This window comes from Pan troglodytes, chromosome 5 (genome assembly GCF_028858775.2).
Source record: "Pan troglodytes isolate AG18354 chromosome 5, NHGRI_mPanTro3-v2.0_pri, whole genome shotgun sequence".
Classification (NCBI taxonomy): Eukaryota; Metazoa; Chordata; class Mammalia; order Primates; family Hominidae; genus Pan; species Pan troglodytes.
The window spans coordinates 87869299-87889003 of record NC_072403.2 but is presented as its reverse complement, the minus strand read 5'-3'; the positions used below and the strand labels follow the sequence as shown (position 1 = coordinate 87889003).

Below are 19705 nucleotides of genomic sequence, written 5' to 3'. Positions count from 1 at the left end.
ATAAAAAAAAAATGCCTCAAAGTTTGCACCTACAAAAGTTATCATAGTTAATATATGATACGGATACTGGGGAAATCACACCAAATGCTAATAATAATTTTATGTATCCAAGTGCACACTGGGAATGTGTGCCACTTTGGTTTCCTGAAACAAAGAAAATTGGAAAAACAGAAAAAGTTTAGACTAGGGCCATAAAATGACAATAGGACACAGGATCTGATATTGACAAAATGTCCAACTAAATCCCGAAGTACCAGATAGATAGAATTATGGATCACATTTCAAATAAATAAAAGGAAGTGATAATTTTCACAGTAGGAAGTAAACTTGAAGAACTACATCTTAGTTCAAGGCCAGAACAAGTATCAATGCTGATTATTCCTGGCTATGTGGATTTCTGTGTTGACAGACATTCAGAGGACACATGGGTTCCCTGAGGAAGCATGCTATAATACACTAATGGTGTCTACTATGGTTGGATGGGAAAATGGTGACTCATTCACAGACTATCTGCCACTCCTGCTCCATGAGATGGGTCAGCCTGAGAATCTAAATAGGCTTAAGAGGGCATGGAGTACATTTCTAGTAGGTTATAAAGTTAAGAATATTTTGAGGCCATCTTCAACATTTCAAAGAAGATGTCATAAATGGCAAGCACATCCTCTTATCTACCAGTGGCAGTAATATTGGAATGAACCATTGGTTTGACCTTGGGTGGCATTTCTTAAGTTCTTAAAACTATTTCTCTTTCAGGTAATCAGTAAAAGAAATTCTGAATTACTGACCGTAGAATATGAAGAATTTAACCATCAAGATTGGGAAGGAAATTAAAAACTGAAAATGTACAATTATCATTTAGGCTATCTCAAGAGAGATGATTTGCCTTCTCAAGGAAAATGGAGGCAGGCATATTCATGGGTCATCAAAATCCAGACATACAGTCAACACTGAGAATCAGCACACACCATATTTCAAATATAGAAGAGTCATGTACTTGGCAACCAGTAAATTCTGAAGAAAAAGACACTTACTTATTATTAAAACCCCAAATGCAATCAGTGAGACATATTTTTACTATTCTTGGATGATAGTCAAAATGATCATAAGCCAGGTTTGCTTCCACCTTCCCTGAAAATTTTACTCACAGATCATTTGCAACAAGCATAGCTTACTTATTGTTTAGGGACTGAACAATTTATTGGGAAGCAAACTCTTTATATGCTAGAAAGTACATTTAAAAGATGACTACTTATGCAGGGAGATGCAGGTCTCTCTAAACGCATGAATGTATGTAGTGTGTAGGCACTGTAGTGAGTGTATATATGCTCCACACTATGTCTGATAAACACAAACCTCAGTATTCAGTTATTAGGCACACTAGTTTTATACGCAACTACTGCTTACATAGTAGACTGTTTTGTTGCCAATAATCTTTGAATTGTTCTTTAAAAGAAACTGAGGTTCAGATACACATACCATGGAAAAATCTTACTTTTCTTGTTACTACACAAAGCTATTTTAAAGATGCTACGTTGGGAGAAGGGCGAAGTTGTACTATATGACATAATCAATTCCTGTCTTCCACCACAGATGAACAATGTCTTCCTATAATAACTTCAGAATATTTCCTCGCACCAACTTTAGTGTGTGTATACCTAGACTGGCATCAATGTAATCCAGTTCAGTCCATTTTTTATGTGCTGCTTAATGAAAATGAATCTGTCTCTACCTCTTTCAAATGTTCTAATATCAGATATATTTGCTACAAACCTTAATTTCAATAAAGTAAAAGTGATATACTCATAGGTTTTTTAATGAGCCTTTGTTTTAGTAGATATTCTTTAGATTTGTTTTATGTATTCAATAAATGATTTTAAGCATGAAAATTTTAATGCTGCCAAAAGACAACAAAATAGTAAACACAAAGAGCAACATATAACATTAAGCTTCAAAAATAAAAACAGGCTGGGCACAGTGGCTCACACCTGTAATCTCAGCACTTTGGGAGGCCAAGGCAGGTGGGTCACTTGAGGTCACAAGTTTGAGACCAGCCTGGGCAACATGGCAAAACCCCGTCTCTACTAAAAAATACAAAAATTAGCTGGGTGTGGCAGCACGTGACTGCAGTCCCAGTTACTCAGGAGGCTGAGGCAGGAGAATCGCTTGAACCCAGGAGGTGGAGGTTGCAGTAAGCCAAGATCACGCCACTGCACTCCAGCCTGGGCAACAGAGAGACTGTGTCTCACACACACACACATACACACACACACATAAAAACAAAATGTTCTTAATAATGGTGACAATTTTTTGGGAAGTGGTAGTGCCCCATGAGGGTTACAAACCCTCACAAACACCTAGCTTTCATCACCATTCCCATACCAATCCTGTCTTCCACCACAGATGAACAATGTCATCCTATAATAACTTCAATGACTACTTCCTCACACTAACTTTGGTGTGTGCATACCAAAGTGAAGATCTATAATGTGAGACAAGGACTTCAAGGTGAAATATGATGACAAGGTGCCACAGAACAAAGAATGGTGGCAAGAGGTTACCTACCCACTTCCGTATCCCTGGAACTTCACAAAGGAAAACAAATGATAGAAGCATGATAGGCTGACCAAAAGTACATGAAAACATTTCATCAGGAGAAACAAGGATCTATCACTATCACTCCTGTATAATGTAGTCCTCACCCCCTACATTCCCTATACTACTTGTGCTCTAACTAGTATAGGAAATGTAGTTTTCTACGGAGAAAGAGAAGGAGGTAAAAGCCCTATATTCTGTGGGGAGGGTCCCATTTTGTGGTGTCTCTCACTCTTTGGATCACCCCTCTTTTGGGTTGGTCTTTTCCAACCAGCCAGGGAAGAGCTGATGAGGTGAGATGGACAGAGTCTCCTTCCACTCTCAGAGGACCCAGCAGGATCATGGTAGGTTCTTGACAAAGGGAATGGACCAACTATATTCAAGGCCTTAGGGAGAAGGAGCCTTCTTTTGGTCCCCAGTTTTTACATCCTGTGTCTTCTCACAGATTAGTAACGGTCTGGAGAAAGGCAGCCAAAATTTGGTGTGTCTCTAATCTCTACAAAATGAGTAGCTGTCACTCACACAGAATCCTGCCTGTTTCCTGGATGGAGATCACATAGGAAATTTGGGGCCTATGTCCAAAGAAGTTTCAATCACCTTGAGTTCCTTGCTTCTTCCTGCAGCCACCTAACACAGTGCTTCCAGCCCTAGCGACTGGATCAAGCTTCAGGAGCCCAGAATTCGCCAACTTATTCCACCTGAAACACGGCAATAAGTGCAACATTTACAACCTGTTCATGACACCCTGTAATGGTATTAAAAGCACAAGATGCAAGTGGAAATTCTACACAGGGAGCATTTATTTATTTGTATTTCCAGTACATCAATTTTTAGAGAAAGCATTAGATATACACTTTTAATGAAATGAGGAAAAATTAATTGACAGTTTGACTAGATGAATTTTCATAAGTAAAAAGAAAACACCCAACTAATAAGCCTGTGATTTAAAGGTGAGATGCTACTTGGTACAAATTAGGATTGAACGTGTAGATATGGACATAAAGAGTGGAATAACCGACATTGGAGACTCCAGAAAGTGGGAGGCTGAGAAAAGGTTTAGGGATGAAAAATTACCTACTGGGCACAATGTATGCTTCTCTCTGGGTGTTAGGTACACTAAAAGCCCACATTTTACCACTATGCAATATACCCATGTAACAAAACTGCACTTGTACCCCCTAAATCTATTTTTTTTTTTTTTTTGAGTTGGAATTTCGCTCTTGTTGCCCAGGATGGAGTGCAATGGCGCCATCTCGGCTCCCTTCAACCTCTGCCTCCCGCGTTCAAGTGATTCTCCTGCCTCAGCCTCCCAAGTAGCGGGGATTACAGGCACCCACTACCATGCCTGGCTAATGTTTTGTATTTTTAGTAGAGACAGGGTTTCACCATGTTGGCCAGGCTGGTCTCGAAGTCCTGACCTCGTGATCCACCCGCCTCGGCCTCCCAAAGTGCTGGGATTACAGGCGTGAGCCACCACGCCCAGCCCTAAATCTATTTTTAAAAAAACAAATTTGTACTGAAGATTCTCCTTTTGAATGTGCATTAATTTTTCCTGATCATCTCTTGAAAAACTTCTGAGACAGCTAAGCTTGTTTCATATATTAGGTTAGCAATGGGGAAAGAATACAGTGATTTGAATTGAACTAAAGCGTACTCAGAGAAGTGCTCCCAGCAGAGTAGGTGCTACTTCTGCCAGTCTCTCCATCTTACCCTTCCATGAGGCTTATGTACAGAATGCCTATTTACTGCTGACCTTCTCCAGCGTGGCAGTGCCATTCCTATGTGCTAAGAATGTATACACCGGGCATATCTTGATCCAAGTTTTAATAACCATAGGTTCTGATCCTATAAATTACACATTATTCATTCTAAAACTTCGTAGAGATCTAGGAGTGCTCTGTGTCCTAAAATGTATCAGTGTTTCCAAACTGGGGATGCAGAATCTTTAGGGGCACACAACCTGTCTCTTCCACTGTTGCTCTTCTCTTTCCTTATTGTTACAACTGTTTCCCCCACTCTAACATGTCCTTATTCTCATGTTTAGATATCCTTTGCCCTCCCCTTCCATCCTTGTTAGTTTATCTTCTGGGAGAAATTTTAAAACTCTCAATACTTGTTATTATTGGTAATGATAAATAGGGAAAACCTGTCACACCTTCTGAAGTTGTGGAATGACAGAGAGGCAACCCTTTGTAAATCCACAGGTGCCACTAAAGACTGTTTGTTTTGGTTCTTTTTGTTACATATGATTGGAGCAAAGGCTTTGATATATTTTTCAGTCTACAACTAAATTACTTGACCTCTCTGGATCTGTTACCTCTTCCATAAAAGGAGGCAGGTCTATCACTAACATCATATTAATTGGCTGACTGATTGATTCAATAAATATTTATTCTACTGATCCAAGTACTCTTAAGCTACTTCAGGCAAAAAAAAACCAATGATCTACATATTTGGATCGCTGAGAACCATAGTAATGACCTATGAATGAAAATGTCTTTTAAAAAATATCCAATTAATAAAGCTCTACAAACAATACCATTATTCTTGACTGTGGATTGCTATTCTCTAAATGTTCACAACCACCACTGATTTTCCACTTAAGATGTTCTTTCCTTGGTTGCTTGCAAAACAAAATGGTTCACAAGAATGACCTATGAAAAGTCATTACAGAAGCAGAATGAGCATAACAATAGAATGCCTTTGTGTGGCCCTGTGCTCCTACATGCACTGTTTTGTTTCTTCCTCATATTTTCACAATCCTCTGAGAAGGTGCCATCTCCCCAACTTTACAACTAAGAAAACTCAATATTCTCTTAACATACGTGGATTAGAGTAACTTCCTTTTCTTAATTAGTTCCCATAACTCATAATACATATCTCAACTGTGTTACCACAATTAGGAATTATATTAAAATTGAATCAAATGTGAAAACATTCTGTCCTCTCATTTTAAATATTTTATGCACGCTGCCTTTGCAAAGCATATGCTATGGAAAGAACTGGTATTAAGAAAAGATTAGTTCTTTATATATAGTGGTTTAAACTTCCAATTTTAAATCTCAGTTAAAATGATTAAAATATGAGTGAATTTACTTTTGATTTCCACAGTTTTAACCTGGCATGCATGGGCTTGACTGTGAACATGGTAAAGCAGCTGCATGAACATCATTTAGGACACCACTCCTGCTGTTTCCCTTAAAAGGCTGACAGGGTCCTAAGTTTCTCCAGCAAAGGGGTGTCTGTGTGTATGTGCATCTACTGTACGTAGGTTACTGTAAGTCTATCTGAATTAGGGCAGTTGCCCTGCTGGCCAAAATTAACTCAGGAAACTATTTTAAATAGATAAGTTCCAGGACAGCTGTGTGACGTGATTAGAAACATTATGGCTTAAGATTAACTATAATTGTATTAACTATTAGAGTCAAAAACTAAAGACTTATAACAACCCTTTGCTGTGATACATTTCTTACAAATTTCTGAAACATTAGATTCTCTCATTTAAATATGTTTAACTCTTTAATTTTCTATCTAGTGCCTATTAATGTATCTAAAAGATACACAAAACTATTGTACTAAAGAGACACGTCATTAAAAAACAATTTGGCTACTAAATTTTGTTCAAGAACTTTACTCACTACTGGTTAGGAAAAAAGCTTATCATTCACTATCCTACACAAATAAAAACACCAGTTAAAGGCGAGAGATGGAAGAGAGAGAATAGGTCATTTATTTCAGTAGCTACACCTTCTGTCCCCAATCACAGGGATGAAATGACCCGAGGGTGGGTGAATCTATGCAGTAATACAGCCTTCAAAAGATAATCACATTTGCATTCTCAATAGCACAGACACGACCATTTAATTTAACTTGACAATCATTTGAATGTATCATAATAAATAAATATTTCTCTACTAAGACATGAGAGAAGCAATTCTGAAGACAGTGTCTGTGGCTCACAAACACTAGTCAGCTGGGAAATACTTCCCTAACTGAGGTAATCTTTCTAGGGAAAAAAGAAATCACTGGAATTTCATTTCAAAGGTTAGGGTCTCTAAAAACTGGGGAAAAAAGCAGTACAGAGAATCATTTTACTTTATAATTTTATTCTAAAATACAACAAAACTCCTTAGAATTATGTCAGCATAACTCCTTGATGTATTTTTGTCTTTAAATTCCAAATGTGAAAGTCATAAATATTAGGCTTAAAGCTGCTGACATTTGAATCAATACTAACAGCACACAAAGAAAACATTTTAAAATTATCAGTTATGTAAAACAAGCACTTACTAAATACAAGGACTTCTGAATTACAAAGCTTATGAAACAGGTCTACAATTACCAAAACCTCAAAGGCCAAAAAAGACACTAGGAATTTCTTAAAAAGAAAGATGTTGGAAGCAGAACACTTACTAAATCAATGAAACTTGGACAAGATTCTGATACAAAAATCACTATTGAGATGAAGTTGAAAGAATATTTGAATTCAGTCCAGTTAAGCCACTATGCCACCTAAAACCTATTTCCTTTTCTAATTGAAACAAAACTTATCTCAAAACTTTTAGGCATTTAAACAATCTGAATTTCCTTTATTTTTCCACGGAATATAAAAAGAATATTCTGACAGCAACACACATTGTGCTAGCAAAGAAAAGCAAATCTGTGCTGGCTACTATTAGTACCTCTTATCACAGAATACATCAAATACATTAAGGCTCTTTCTAGAATTCTAGAACTTCGAAGTGTTTCATTCAAACTAAGACACTGCAAAGGAGGAAAAAAATAGATTTTCCACCTTTAATGGAAATTTCCAAAAATGTCTGAAAATGTCTATAAAGTACACAGCTTTTCAGACCAAAACATTAGTGCCTTGATCATTTTAAGTGGTTTAGTTATTATAAGACTGTAAGCTCATGTTTTATTACTCCAGTTATATGGTACTGTGCCATTCTTAAAAAGTATTTTGAATTTTGAAAAAAGTTCTCTTTTCCTAGAGAACAGTTACGATGGATGTAAGGTAGTCTTCTGGCAAAGGATGAGAAACATCAGAATATGCCCATGTGTAATAGTTAGAGAATAATGAGAGTTTGGGGAATTACAGCGGGATACAGAAAAATAATGTTTAGGTCCAAAATTTGCTACCATAATTAACCTTAAACAAATTCACCAAAAGCCGTGATTAATAAAATCTGTTCACTTTATAGAAGTAACTCTAACATGATTATGGAATGGTTAAATCTGGGGGCACACGCCCTACCTAAGTACCATGGCAAAGGCTCCCAGCTGTAAGGCTGGTGTGCAACATCTACTTTAACAGACTCTGCAGCATGGCTGTTGCATAGGTGGGCCGAGCCTGTCTGCTCTCAATCGCATTCTGAAGGTACTGGATGCCTCCACAGCGTTCCCAGATTTCTTCAAACTGTCTTGGCAAGATCTCAGCACCACGCTTCCGAGTCAGGCCAGTCTCCTCAAGATTCAGCTCACACATCTCCATGTCGTCCTTACCTGTATTCATGAGATATCAGAAAATTACCATCTCTCTCTTCAGGACCATTTCTTACCAGTTGTATGCCTGAAATACCTATTAATTCTCATAGATTTGAAAACTTCCTAAGACTTTTTCTCTAAGATGGAAATCTGCTTAATAAAATCACCAGAAACAATTAAAATTTGTCCCCCATCAAGGACCCTTTCAATATTAATAAATACTGCTATTGATCAAACAAGTTACCAGAGTTAATAAAAATGCTACATTTCCTCAAGCCACTACAAATCAATGGATATGATGAAACACAAATGGAAAGGTTTTTAGGATACAGACAAGTTTCTATGTGCTAAGAACATAATTTAATCCAAGCAATTTCACATTATAAATGAGTTAATCCTCACTGAACTGGAAATGTGATTTAACCGCAAGACTCCATCCCTCAACCCTGAAATGTAATAAATTATTATATTATACATTGGAATGTTTCATTCAGAGAGTTTATGATCTTTTTTGTTCTATAATTTGTTTTCCATGTGAATCATACACACCAGCCACAAGTAGGATGGGTGGCTTGTCAGGATGGAGTTCCATTTGCCGGGCAATCCATGGTCCATCAAAATGGGCATACCACCAGCCTTTTTTCTTACTCTGAGGGTCTTTGTACTGGTCGGCAGGGCGGATGAATGGGATGCGGAAGAAGCGTTGCTGTCGGTTCATTTCAATCTCCTGCTGCCTGGCAGGAATCTGAGCTGCTGGGTTTTGCTGAGCTATTACACAGAACAAGGAAAGTTATACCAGCAGCTCAAGGGAAAAGAAAAGAGCCTTTAATCCTAAAATATACCCCAATAATTTTTTAAAAAGAAGAAAGGTCCCTAATAGTAAATTTAAAACAAAATGCAAATATTTATTGCCTACAAATTAATAAAATTCAGAGTGTTACTTCTTAGAATTGTCTTTCCCTTAAGATGTTTCTTAGCATTGCCAACACAAACACACACATACCACTACCACCACCACTACCAGCAACAAACCCCTGTCAGATTCCCACAAATCACTGTAACAGTAACCTAAAATAAACTCACATGGCAGGAAAACAAACTACTATTATTTACTAGATTTCTATTCTTCCTGTAAAGAGTTCAAATTTGTACAGTAACTTTTATTCAACTATTTATGATAGAAAAAAATAAACAGTAATTTCAAAAATCTGAAGGATGTAGACATTTGTCAGTTTAATCACTATTTCCACAAAAAGTAGAAGCCATATAAAAATTTTTTCTTTTGCCAACAAATTTTAGGATTTAAAATGACCACAATGACATAGATATTAACAACACTTAGACAACCATACGACAAAAAAAACCTTATAACAGTAAGCATAAACTTTCCCTTAAAGATATTTACTTACTCTGAAATCAGATTTCTCTTAGAATAAAATCCAATGAAGTGCAAAGTATGTAACATTTGATTCTCCTTGCCAAAAGAAAAGAAAAATCCTTGCTTTTCTACTAGTACTGGGCATTTCATTCATATCAATCTTTCATTCCTAGCTCAATTTTCATTACTTAACAATTAGGTTTTTATTTTATCTGCAAATGTAAACATTTCCCTGGGGCAATGACTTTACATCTTTAGCAGCATAATTTTGGTTAGCCTGTTTAATCTGTTTTATACTCACAGAACTTCAAAAGTGGAACAACCATTTACAGCAGCTCAGTTAAGAGTCTCACTATGAAAATCTAAGTGTGTCAAAGAAATATTGTAAAATGTACATATGATATAAAGCCAAGAAGAGCCACATGGCTTTTGTAAGAATTTGCAAATACTGAAAGGATGAAAATACTCTTACTCTACTTTTTACACCAAGAAATAGCAAAAGCTTTATAGCAGTTGAATTTATTTCTTTGCAAACCAGAGAAAGCAAAAAGCAGTTAGCAAAGCTATATATCCCTATGAAAGAACGAGAGGCCCGGTTTTGTTAGTAACTTTAAAAGCTGCATCACATATTAACAGACATCTGCTTATCTATTCTTTTGCTCCTGTTTTCCCAGAGCTACTTACAGTTCAGTGTTTCTACTTTTAAGTTTTCAAAACTCCCTACATTGTGGAAAATGTACTAATTCAAAACTAAGAATTTAAAAACCTTCCCTCCATCTAAAGTAGTGAATTAGAATTTAATGTCCAGTTTACAGGAAATTTACCATGATACTGATAGTCATTCATTAATTAACCTACTTTTTAATTTGAAGTAAGTCTCCTGTAAGTTAAGATACTGGATAAAATTCAGAAACTAAATAGAAAGTCTTTGATAGCTTTTCTTACTAACGGGAGAACTGAAATTTTGTTGGGGAAGACTAGAAACGAATACTTATCTGGAAAAACACAAAGCTACAGATGTTAAAAGGTTGAAACTAATATTCTAAATAACTTTCCTTCACATTCAATTGTGTAATCTTCAAATACAGCCCTATAAATTATAAGAAGCACTTCAAAACATCAGGTCCAACCAGTTGGCAAATGAATGTGACATTATATCCAAATCATTACTAATCAACTAATTCTACAAGAGATTTACTGTGCACTAAGGTGACTCAAAGCTTTTAAATTATCAAAGAATGTGTATCATAAGAGGCTATAAACGTAACAGAATAATCTCCTCTTCCTATTTAAGGAGGTATCATTATTAAACCTGTATACACTATCACATTATCTATAAAACTAAAATACCTTTGGCAGAAATGCAGACACCATCAGTGTTTGAAAATACAGTAACCAAAAACCAGCACCTAAAAGTTAGTCTTTATTCTAAAAGGTCAGCTGCTATGTTAAGAGTTTTGCTACAATAAGAATTGTATATACTCTCAGTTTAAAATGCTAGTCATTTTCTTAATGCAAGTAATTTGATAAAACATTAATTTCACTAGATTTTTTGTAATACATATACATATTGGAGTGATCCAAATAAAGCATCATCTCAAATTAAAATATATCTTAGTATGGATATAACAAGTTTAACACACTACAATTCCACTGAAAATTGTAGCAAAACAACTTTTAATAGAAGTTAGTACTTTGTAAAGTATTTTAACCCATCTTCCAGTTAGCTCATGAGTTACCACCCATTGACTTACGTGAATTGTTCAAAAATGGTGCAAAATCTGTGAACAAATATTTTATGTTGAAGAAAAGATAAAAATGCCAAAACTGTTAAGTGAGCATTTTTCTAATTTATAAAGCCTTCCAATCGAGGTGGTGACTGAAAAGTAAATATCCTATCCACAAGCCAAATATTCTCAGAATTACCTAAAAGCAGGTGCTGCTTTCTGATTTTTTTAAAAGGCTATTTTGACTGATTAGGCTTAGGAAATTCTGATTGAAGCACATATAAAGAGGACCAAAATTAAAAAATCATACTTCATTTGTGATTTTTGAACACATATCCAAACAAAAACCTAATACAATGACTTAATAGACATTATAGTACCTTTCATACATTACTAGAATTTTCATAGAAAATAATGAGAATTCATCAAAAAATTATATACATTACAGGAGTAAAAACATTACTACGTTTTGGTAACAGTATGTTTTGCTTTCTTTAAATCTTAAACTCATGCCATTTTTATTTTATAAACTATAAAATAAAACTACTTTCCAAAATCATTGTTTTAAACAATTAATTACTATAAATATTTACTAGGTGATTTGCCACTGACCAAAAAATTATTTCTAAAAAATCTCCCTCTGCAGTAAATGAGATGAAAGTATGCTCATCCAGGACCATACCAGGAAGAGGGTCTGAGGCTCCTTACGCATTATTTTAAGAGTTTACCATTAGCTGTCAACCTATTACTCTTTAAGTCAACAATACAAAGCTACATCTTTGTTAATCATAAGTTGTCATCATTTTATTTTCTCAAATTAATGAATTGTTACTTCTAAATATTAGACTACACAGCACTTCCTTTTAAAGGGTGTTTAGCTGCCACATTAGGAAATCATTTAAGTATAGAATTTTCTCAATTGAGCTTCTTGGTGCTCTTTAACCTTTGCTTTTAGCTATGCTCCTGTGTCAAGATGAATTTTGTATGAGGAAGAACATAAAGAGAAAGAGAAAAGCAAAAAAAAGTACTTTTCAGAGCAGAAGTTACATTTGATAAAATATATCCTGAAAATGACTCATAATCAAGTTCTCTGAAGGCTTAATATGTATGTGTGGGGTTGTGTTCACATAAATTCCTAAATTTGTCCATAAACCTTGATAGAACCCTTAGTAAGCTTTCCTAATCTACTCTTTTGTTTTCTCAAATAATATATTACAAACAGAAACAGTAGTTGAACCAGCAAGGTGAGCCACGTATTATTTGCAACTTTTTTGGGTAAAGCTAGATGAATAAGGTATCAAAGTTTGAGTCACAAATACAATAAATATGTGTACATTAATTTAAAATGTGTGTGCCAAATATTACAACATGAACCTCTCTTTAAGAAGTGTGATCACTCAGATGTATTAATTCTGAAATACAATATAATGAAACTCTGTCAAGCTAAAGTTAGTAATTATAATATTTACAGCTAAAAAGAACAGCCCACTGTCATTTTTTGCAAAACAAAGGTAATCTGTGGTCAGAACTCACTACACAGACAGTGAACAGCTAATGTAATCATTTTGTTGTGTTCAATTAGAAGAGGAAAAATATGAAACTGGAGAAGAGAGCAGTGTCACAATATTTAGTGGGGCTTCCACCTGCCACTTCTTGGTTACAAGTGATCTCCCACTGCCCTTGCATAGTCCTATATTCTGACTGACACCCCTTGAGCAATAACTGGCACTAATATTACCCTTATTAATAATAATATTGCCCTCACTCAATCTATTCTTTGCAACAACTTAGAAACACTAAAATTCCACTATTAAATTGACTTTATTTAAACACTGCTTTTATTTACTTGGAAGGTAGTGAGGAAAGCAAAATATAACCAAGAACTCATTTTTTAAGTCAGTTTGTGTCCTGCATTGCTAAGCTATACTATCAACTGTTGGGAATATACCACTTAGGGGAAAAAAACACACAAAATATTGAATCTGCTGTCACCTTGATGTTAACCAGAATTAAGCGAATAAATTGTGCCAATTTGAACATAGTAAGTCCAATTATTGCTTTAAAGATTGAAATTACAACTCACATATCACACGTATTCTCAGTTAATGTTAAAGCTCATGCATGCTTGTACTAGGTTACATCTCTTCTACTCTACTTTCCAATTTCAAGTATACACCTTGGCCTTTTGCATAACAAAGTAACAAAATCCATGTTCAGGATCCCAATCAAAAAATCAAATCTTGATCTAGGCAAAACTCTAGTCTGAAGAAAGGTAATATTTCTCACTTTTATATATTTGCAGTATTGTAAAATAATGTTTGCAGTAAAATTATTTTTGAAACAAAGGAATTAGAGTGTAAATGGACAATGCATGAATCAATTCCTTTCTTTTTCCAGGCTATAACCCTATTCTGGGAGCAACAGAAAAGTACTTATACCTACATATAAAAAAGATAACAATATTGGGTATTTCAGGGAGCTATTTCTAAAAACTGAGCTACATTAAATTTTAAAAATTAGAAAAAGGAGTGGGAGCAGTAGCTCATGCCTATAATCCTGGCACTTTGGAAGGCCAAGGCAGGAGGATTGCTTGAGCCCAGCAGTTTGAGACCAGCCTGGATAAAATGGCAAGACCTCATCTCTATTTATTTAAAAAATAAAAATTATAGAAAATTTAAAAATAAAAACTAACCATCATCCTTTTTAGCAACTCATTTTCATATGTAAAATTCATTTCACATGTAAAGTAAAAGATGCATGGCAATCCTGACATTTTCACATTTAATCTTGTGAGTGTGTGCACGTGTTTGTGTGTGTGAAAATTATGCATGCACACCCTCTTCAGACAAGAAAATTCTTGTCTCAATTATAGTAAATTCAATATATCTTAACAAGTATGAGTTTAAGGACATACTCATAAAAATAACGCTATAAAAAATAGGCCATCAAGGCTGTATTAGGTTCAATGGCTCACAGTTCTAAAATAGGAGAAAATTTATATGGGACATTTTACCCATGTCTTAAGTACAGATACATGCATTTATATACATATATTTTAAAACATTCAAAAGTACAGATTTCTTTTTACCATAATCAGTAACAGACTTTGGAGCACGTTGCTCTGTTTCAGTATTTCTCTTCTTGTTCTTAGATTTCCAAGCATGATACACTTTTAGTCTCCTATGAAATTCTTCTCTGCAAGCTGCCAGGAGCTCAATATCTATTGATTACATTGAGCAAAAAAAAAAAAATTGACATGTTAATTTATTCATCTAACATAATGATATAATTATTCTGTCGCATAAGGAGATTTTTTAATTTTTAAATTAATGGTACAAAATCAAAAGTAAGCTAATTATTCATAAGGATAAGCATTTTATAATATTATTGTTCAAATTTACAGATCATTTCCTTACATAGTGTTACTATCTTATATCATCTGCTCCACAGAAGAACTCTGAACTAAACAAGTCTTTTATATGAAGGAATTGAATCAGAAACATTAAGCAACTTGTCGAAGGCAACAAGACTTGACAATAGAATAAAAAGTCACTGTGATAAAATACAAACTAGATTTACAAGCAAGACATTTTTTATAATTATGCAGATACACTCAATGGAGGAAAGTGTAGTGAGAAATTATGTACAATTATGATACTTTTGTTTCTAGTCATAGTTTTCTGAATTCATCGTTCCTACTCATAGTTTTCTGAACTCAAACACTGTGATTTAAATAAGAACATAACTATGTGGGATCCTCTGGATATAGTATTTTACTCTAATTGTTCTGTGGAAAGAAAAATAGCCTTAAAAAGAAAGCACTGCATTGCCATTTGTTACTGTGCATTCATGGACCAAAAGAGTCACATAATATAGGTATTATACACACACACACACACACACACACACACACACACCTCACCCTAATCTAGGTATTTATCACCTATCACTATGAACATTTTCTATTTTTGATCTTCTCCAAACACTTACCACAAGAAGTATTGATGGTATCACGTAGTTCTGCATATTTCCATTTACTAAGATCATATTTCTTAGTACCAGCAGCTGCTTTGGTGGCTTGTACAGCAGGACCTCTGTAATTATTACACATTTTTGCATGTTTAAACCAGAAACATGAAGAAATCATTGACTAAAGAGGCAAGAAAGCATGCATAAGTTTGAAAACCGGAAACAGCTACTAGAAAAACATAATTTTTGTTTCTTTGACAGATGAGATTAAGAATGGCATACTAAAAGATGGCCAAATAAATTAAAAATTTCCAGCATGCCACTTGATAGTCACATTAGATTTTAAATCCAAACTTTTGATTCTAATATTCTAGTTCCACAAACTTCCCCCAGACTTCAGTTTCAATGTTTTTACTAATATATATATGAACATTTAAAGTTGAAAAATATACTGACATATATTCCTCAAAATCAAGAAAGAAATCCTCAACACACTTGAAAGATCATTAAAAGCATATTAAAGTTTTGTTTATGAGCAATGAGGCTGCACAGTGCGATCACCTAGAGAGACTGCGGAAATCTACAGATGGCCAAACTCCATTCACACACAGTGGCTCAGAATATCCCCGGGCCTCTGGATGTTTACAGAGTACATAGGTAAGTAGCCAAACCTGCAACCCACTGCATTAGAGTCATTCAAGTCAGCTAAAAGAACGGATGGAATCTGGAAACTCTTACTTTTTAGGCTTCACTGCTATAAGAACACTTAGAAAAGTTCTAAAAGCACACAAAAAACACACCCTCATAAGTAATAAGAAAACTAGTAAATTCAAGAGGTTTTAGCTCATGAGGTAAATAACGGAGATTTCAAAGGGCACAAGTGCTGTATCATGACTCATTTAGTAGCACATATGGGGAAAGAGGAAAGAAATAAAATCCAAAGCACTCAATAAAATGAAATAAACTCAACTTTTTCAAAACAGTGCTATGCAGTGCTTTAAGGCCTGCTTTTTTGGTTTTGTGTTTTGTTTGTTTTTTGTTTTTTGTTTTTTTTGAGAAGGGGTCTGGCTCTTTCACCCAGGCTGGAGTGCAGTGGTACAATCTTGGCTCACTGCAACCTCCACCACCCGGGCTCAAGCAATTCTCCCACCTCAGCCTCCTAAATAGCCGGGACTACAGGCACCCACCAACAAGCCAGGCTAATTTTTATAATTTTTGTAGAGATGGGGTCTTGCCATGTTGCCCAGGCTGGTCTCGAACTCCTGAGCTCAAGTGATCTGCCCACCTCAGCCTCCCAAAGTGCTGGGATTACAGGCGTGAGCCACCACACCTGGCCTTTAAGACTTTTATGCATATAATTTGAGATCATTAATCAGAAAATATGGGAACAATTTCTTTTCTGTAATAATAAACTTATTTTTCAGCAAAAGATTACACTTGCAAATAGCAGACACTCAGAATAAGCTGCAAGACTTTAAGCTCAATGTAACAAGGGAAGCGTTTAAATACATCACATTTCAAGACATGAAAAGAAGGTGGCACAAAATATTAAACTAACTATTAAAGAACAAAAATATTGCTTCTTAGGTATGACACAAGGAAATTCTCCATTATCCATCTACTACCTAAAATATACTTCCTCTTAAAGAGGGTTGATCAAGATATAATACCTGAAAATAAACATGTATTTTCTCAGTCTTTTATATTTTGAAAAATAACAGCCATCCCGGCAAGCAGCGAAGACACATACTTAATTGAAAAATGATGTCTGAGAATATGTCACTTTCTTCCTGAAGTAAAGGAAATTATTCTTTCAATATTAAGCTTAACAATGAAATAAATAAGGTGCCCTTGCTTCTTTAAAAGGCCTGTGTATGCTTTCATTCTAGAAAATAAAAAATAGCATACTTCATCCTACATACTTAAAATTCTTTGACATAGTGATTGTTAGTTACATATAAGACTAGCTAAAGAATAATGTGGAGGCACGAGCCAAGATGGCCGAATAGGAACAGCTCCGATCTACAGCTCCCAGCGTGAGCGACGCAGAAGACGGGTGATTTCTGCATTTCCATCTGAGGTACCAGGTTCATCTCACTAGGGAGTGCCAGACAGTGGGCGCAGGTCACTGGGTGCGCGCACCATGCGCCAGCCAAAGCAGGGCGAGGCATTGCCTCACTCCGGAAGCGCGAGGGGTCAGGGAGTTCCCTTTCCTAGTCAAAGAAAGGGGTGACAGATGGCACCTGGAAAATTGGGTCACTCCCACCCGAATACTGCACTTTTCTGACGGGCTTAAAAAAACGGCGCACCAGGAGATTATATCCCGCACGTGGCTCGGAGGGTCCTACGCCCACGGAGTCTCTTGCTAGCACAGCAGTCTGAGATCAAACTGCAAGGCGGCAGCGAGGCTGGAGGAGGGGCGCCCGCCATTGCCCAGGCTTGCTTAGGTAAACAAAGCAGCCGGGAAGCTCCAACTGGGAAGCACCACAGCTCAAGAAGGCCTGCCTGCCTCTGTAGGCTCCACCTCTGGGGGCAGGGCACAGACAAACAAAAAGACAGCAGTAACTTCTGCAGACTTAAATGTCCCTGTCTGACAGCCTTGAAGAGTTCAGTGGTTCTACCAGCACGCAGCTGGAGATCTGAGAACGGGCAGACTGCCTCCTCAAGTGGGTCCCTGACCCCTGACCCCCGAGCAGCCTAATTGGGAGGCACCCCCAGCAGGGGCAGACTGACACCTCACACGGCCGGGTACTCCAACAGACCTGCAGCTGAGGGTCCTGTCTGTAGAAGGAAAACTAACAAACAGAAAGGACATCCACACCAAAAACCCATCTGCACATCACCATCATCAAAGACCAAAAGTAGACAAAACCACAAAGATGGGGAAGAAACAGAACAGAAAAACTGGAAACTCTAAAAAGCAGAGCGCCTCTCCTCCTCCAAAGGAATGCAGTTCCTCACCAGCAATGGAACAAAGCTGGATGGAGAATGACTTTGATGAGCTGAGAGAAGAAGGCTTCAGACAACCAAATTACTCCGAGCTACGGGAGGACATTCAAACCAAAGGCAAACAAGTTGAAAACTTTGAAAAAAATTTAGAAGAACGTATAACTAGAATAACCAATACAGAGAAGTGCTTAAAGGAGCTGATGGAGCTGAAAATCAAGGCTCAAGAACTATGTGAAGAATGCAGAAGCCTCAGGAGCTGATGCAATCAACTGGAAGAAAGGGTATCAGCGATGGAAGATGAAATGAATGAAATGAAGTGAGAAGGGAAGTTGAGAGAAAAAAGAATAAAAAGAAATGAGCAAAGCCTCCAAGAAATAAGGGACTATGTGAAAAGACCAAATCTATGTCTGATTGGTGTACCTGAAAGTGACGGGGAGAATGGAACCAAGTTGGAAAACACTCTGCAGGATATTATCCAGGAGAACTTCCCCAATCTAGCAAGGCAGGCCAACATTCAGATTCAGGAAATACAGAGAATGCCACAAAGATACTCCTCGAGAAGAGCAACTCCAAGACACATAATTGTCAGATTCACCAAAGTTGAAATGAAGGAAAAAATGTTAAGGGCAGCCAGAGAGAAAGGTCGGGTTACCCCCAAAGGGAAGCCCATCAGACTAACAGCGGATCTCTCGGCAGAAACTCCACAAGCCAGAAGAGAGTGGGGGCCAATATTCAACATTCTTAAAGAAAAGAATTTTCAACCCAGAATTTCATATCCAGCCAAACTAAGCTTCATAAGTGAAGGAGAAATAAAATACTTCACAGACAAGCAAATGCTGAGAGATTTTGTCACCACTGGGCCTGCCCTAAAAGAGCTCCTGAAGGAAGCGCTAAACATGGGAAGGAACAACCGGTACCAGCCGCTGCAAAATCATGCCAAAATGTAAAGACCATCGAGACTAGGAAGAAACTGCACCAACTAACGAGCAAAATAACCAGCTAACATCATAATGACAGGATCAAATTCACACACAACAATATTAACTTTAAATGTAAATGGACTAAATGCTCCAATTAAAAGACACAGACTGGCAAATTGGATAAAGAGTCAAGACCCATCAGTGTGCTGTATTCAGGAAACCCATCTCATGTGCAGAGACACACATAGGCTCAAAATAGAAGGATGGAGGAAGATCTACCAAGCAAATGGAAAACAAAAAAAGGCAGGGGTTGCAATCCTAGTCTCTGATAAAACAGACTTTAAACCAACAAAGATCAAAAGAGACAAAGAAGGCCATTACATAATGGTAAAGGGATCAATTCAAAAAGGAGAGCTAACTATCCTAAATATATATGCACCCAATACAGGAGCACCCAGATTCATAAAACAAGTCCTGAGTGACCTACAAAGAGACTTAGACTCCACACATTAATAATGGGAGACTTTAACACCCCACTGTCAACATTAGACAGATCAACGAGATGGAAAGTCAACAAGGATACCCAGGAATTGAACTCAGCTCTGCACCAAGCAGACCTAATAGACATCTACAGAACTCTCCACCCCAAATCAACAGAATATACATTTTTTTCAGCACCACAC

The 19705-nt window shown here is 36.5% G+C and overlaps 2 protein-coding genes across 10 annotated transcripts in view; one reads left to right on the top strand and one right to left on the bottom strand.

Annotated features, from left to right (window-relative positions):
- IMPG1 (interphotoreceptor matrix proteoglycan 1) overlaps positions 1–1803 on the top strand; it is a 128988-nt gene extending 127185 nt beyond the window's left edge. Inside the window, exon 17 of the mRNA XM_009451658.4 lies at positions 754–1803. Coding sequence (XP_009449933.3) covers positions 754–831 — 78 coding nt within the window. The 3' untranslated portion in view covers positions 832–1803. The remainder of the gene's footprint in view (positions 1–753) is intronic.
- Positions 1804–6299: 4496 nt separating this feature from the next.
- MYO6 (myosin VI) overlaps positions 6300–19705 on the bottom strand; it is a 167467-nt gene continuing 154061 nt past the window's right edge. For 5 of the 9 annotated variants that reach the window (XM_009451571.5, XM_001144940.8, XM_009451575.5 and 2 more), the window contains 5 exons: positions 15175–15278; positions 14273–14404; positions 11212–11238; positions 8629–8847; positions 6300–8097 (listed from right to left, as the gene is read on the bottom strand). In XM_009451571.5, the coding sequence (XP_009449846.1) occupies positions 7898–8097; positions 8629–8847; positions 11212–11238; positions 14273–14404; positions 15175–15278 (682 nt within the window). In that variant the 3' untranslated portion in view covers positions 6300–7897. The remainder of the gene's footprint in view (positions 8098–8628; positions 8848–11211; positions 11239–14272; positions 14405–15174; positions 15279–19705) is intronic. The other 4 variants (XM_009451573.5, XM_009451574.5, XM_054686063.2 and 1 more) reach the window with 1 other exon arrangement.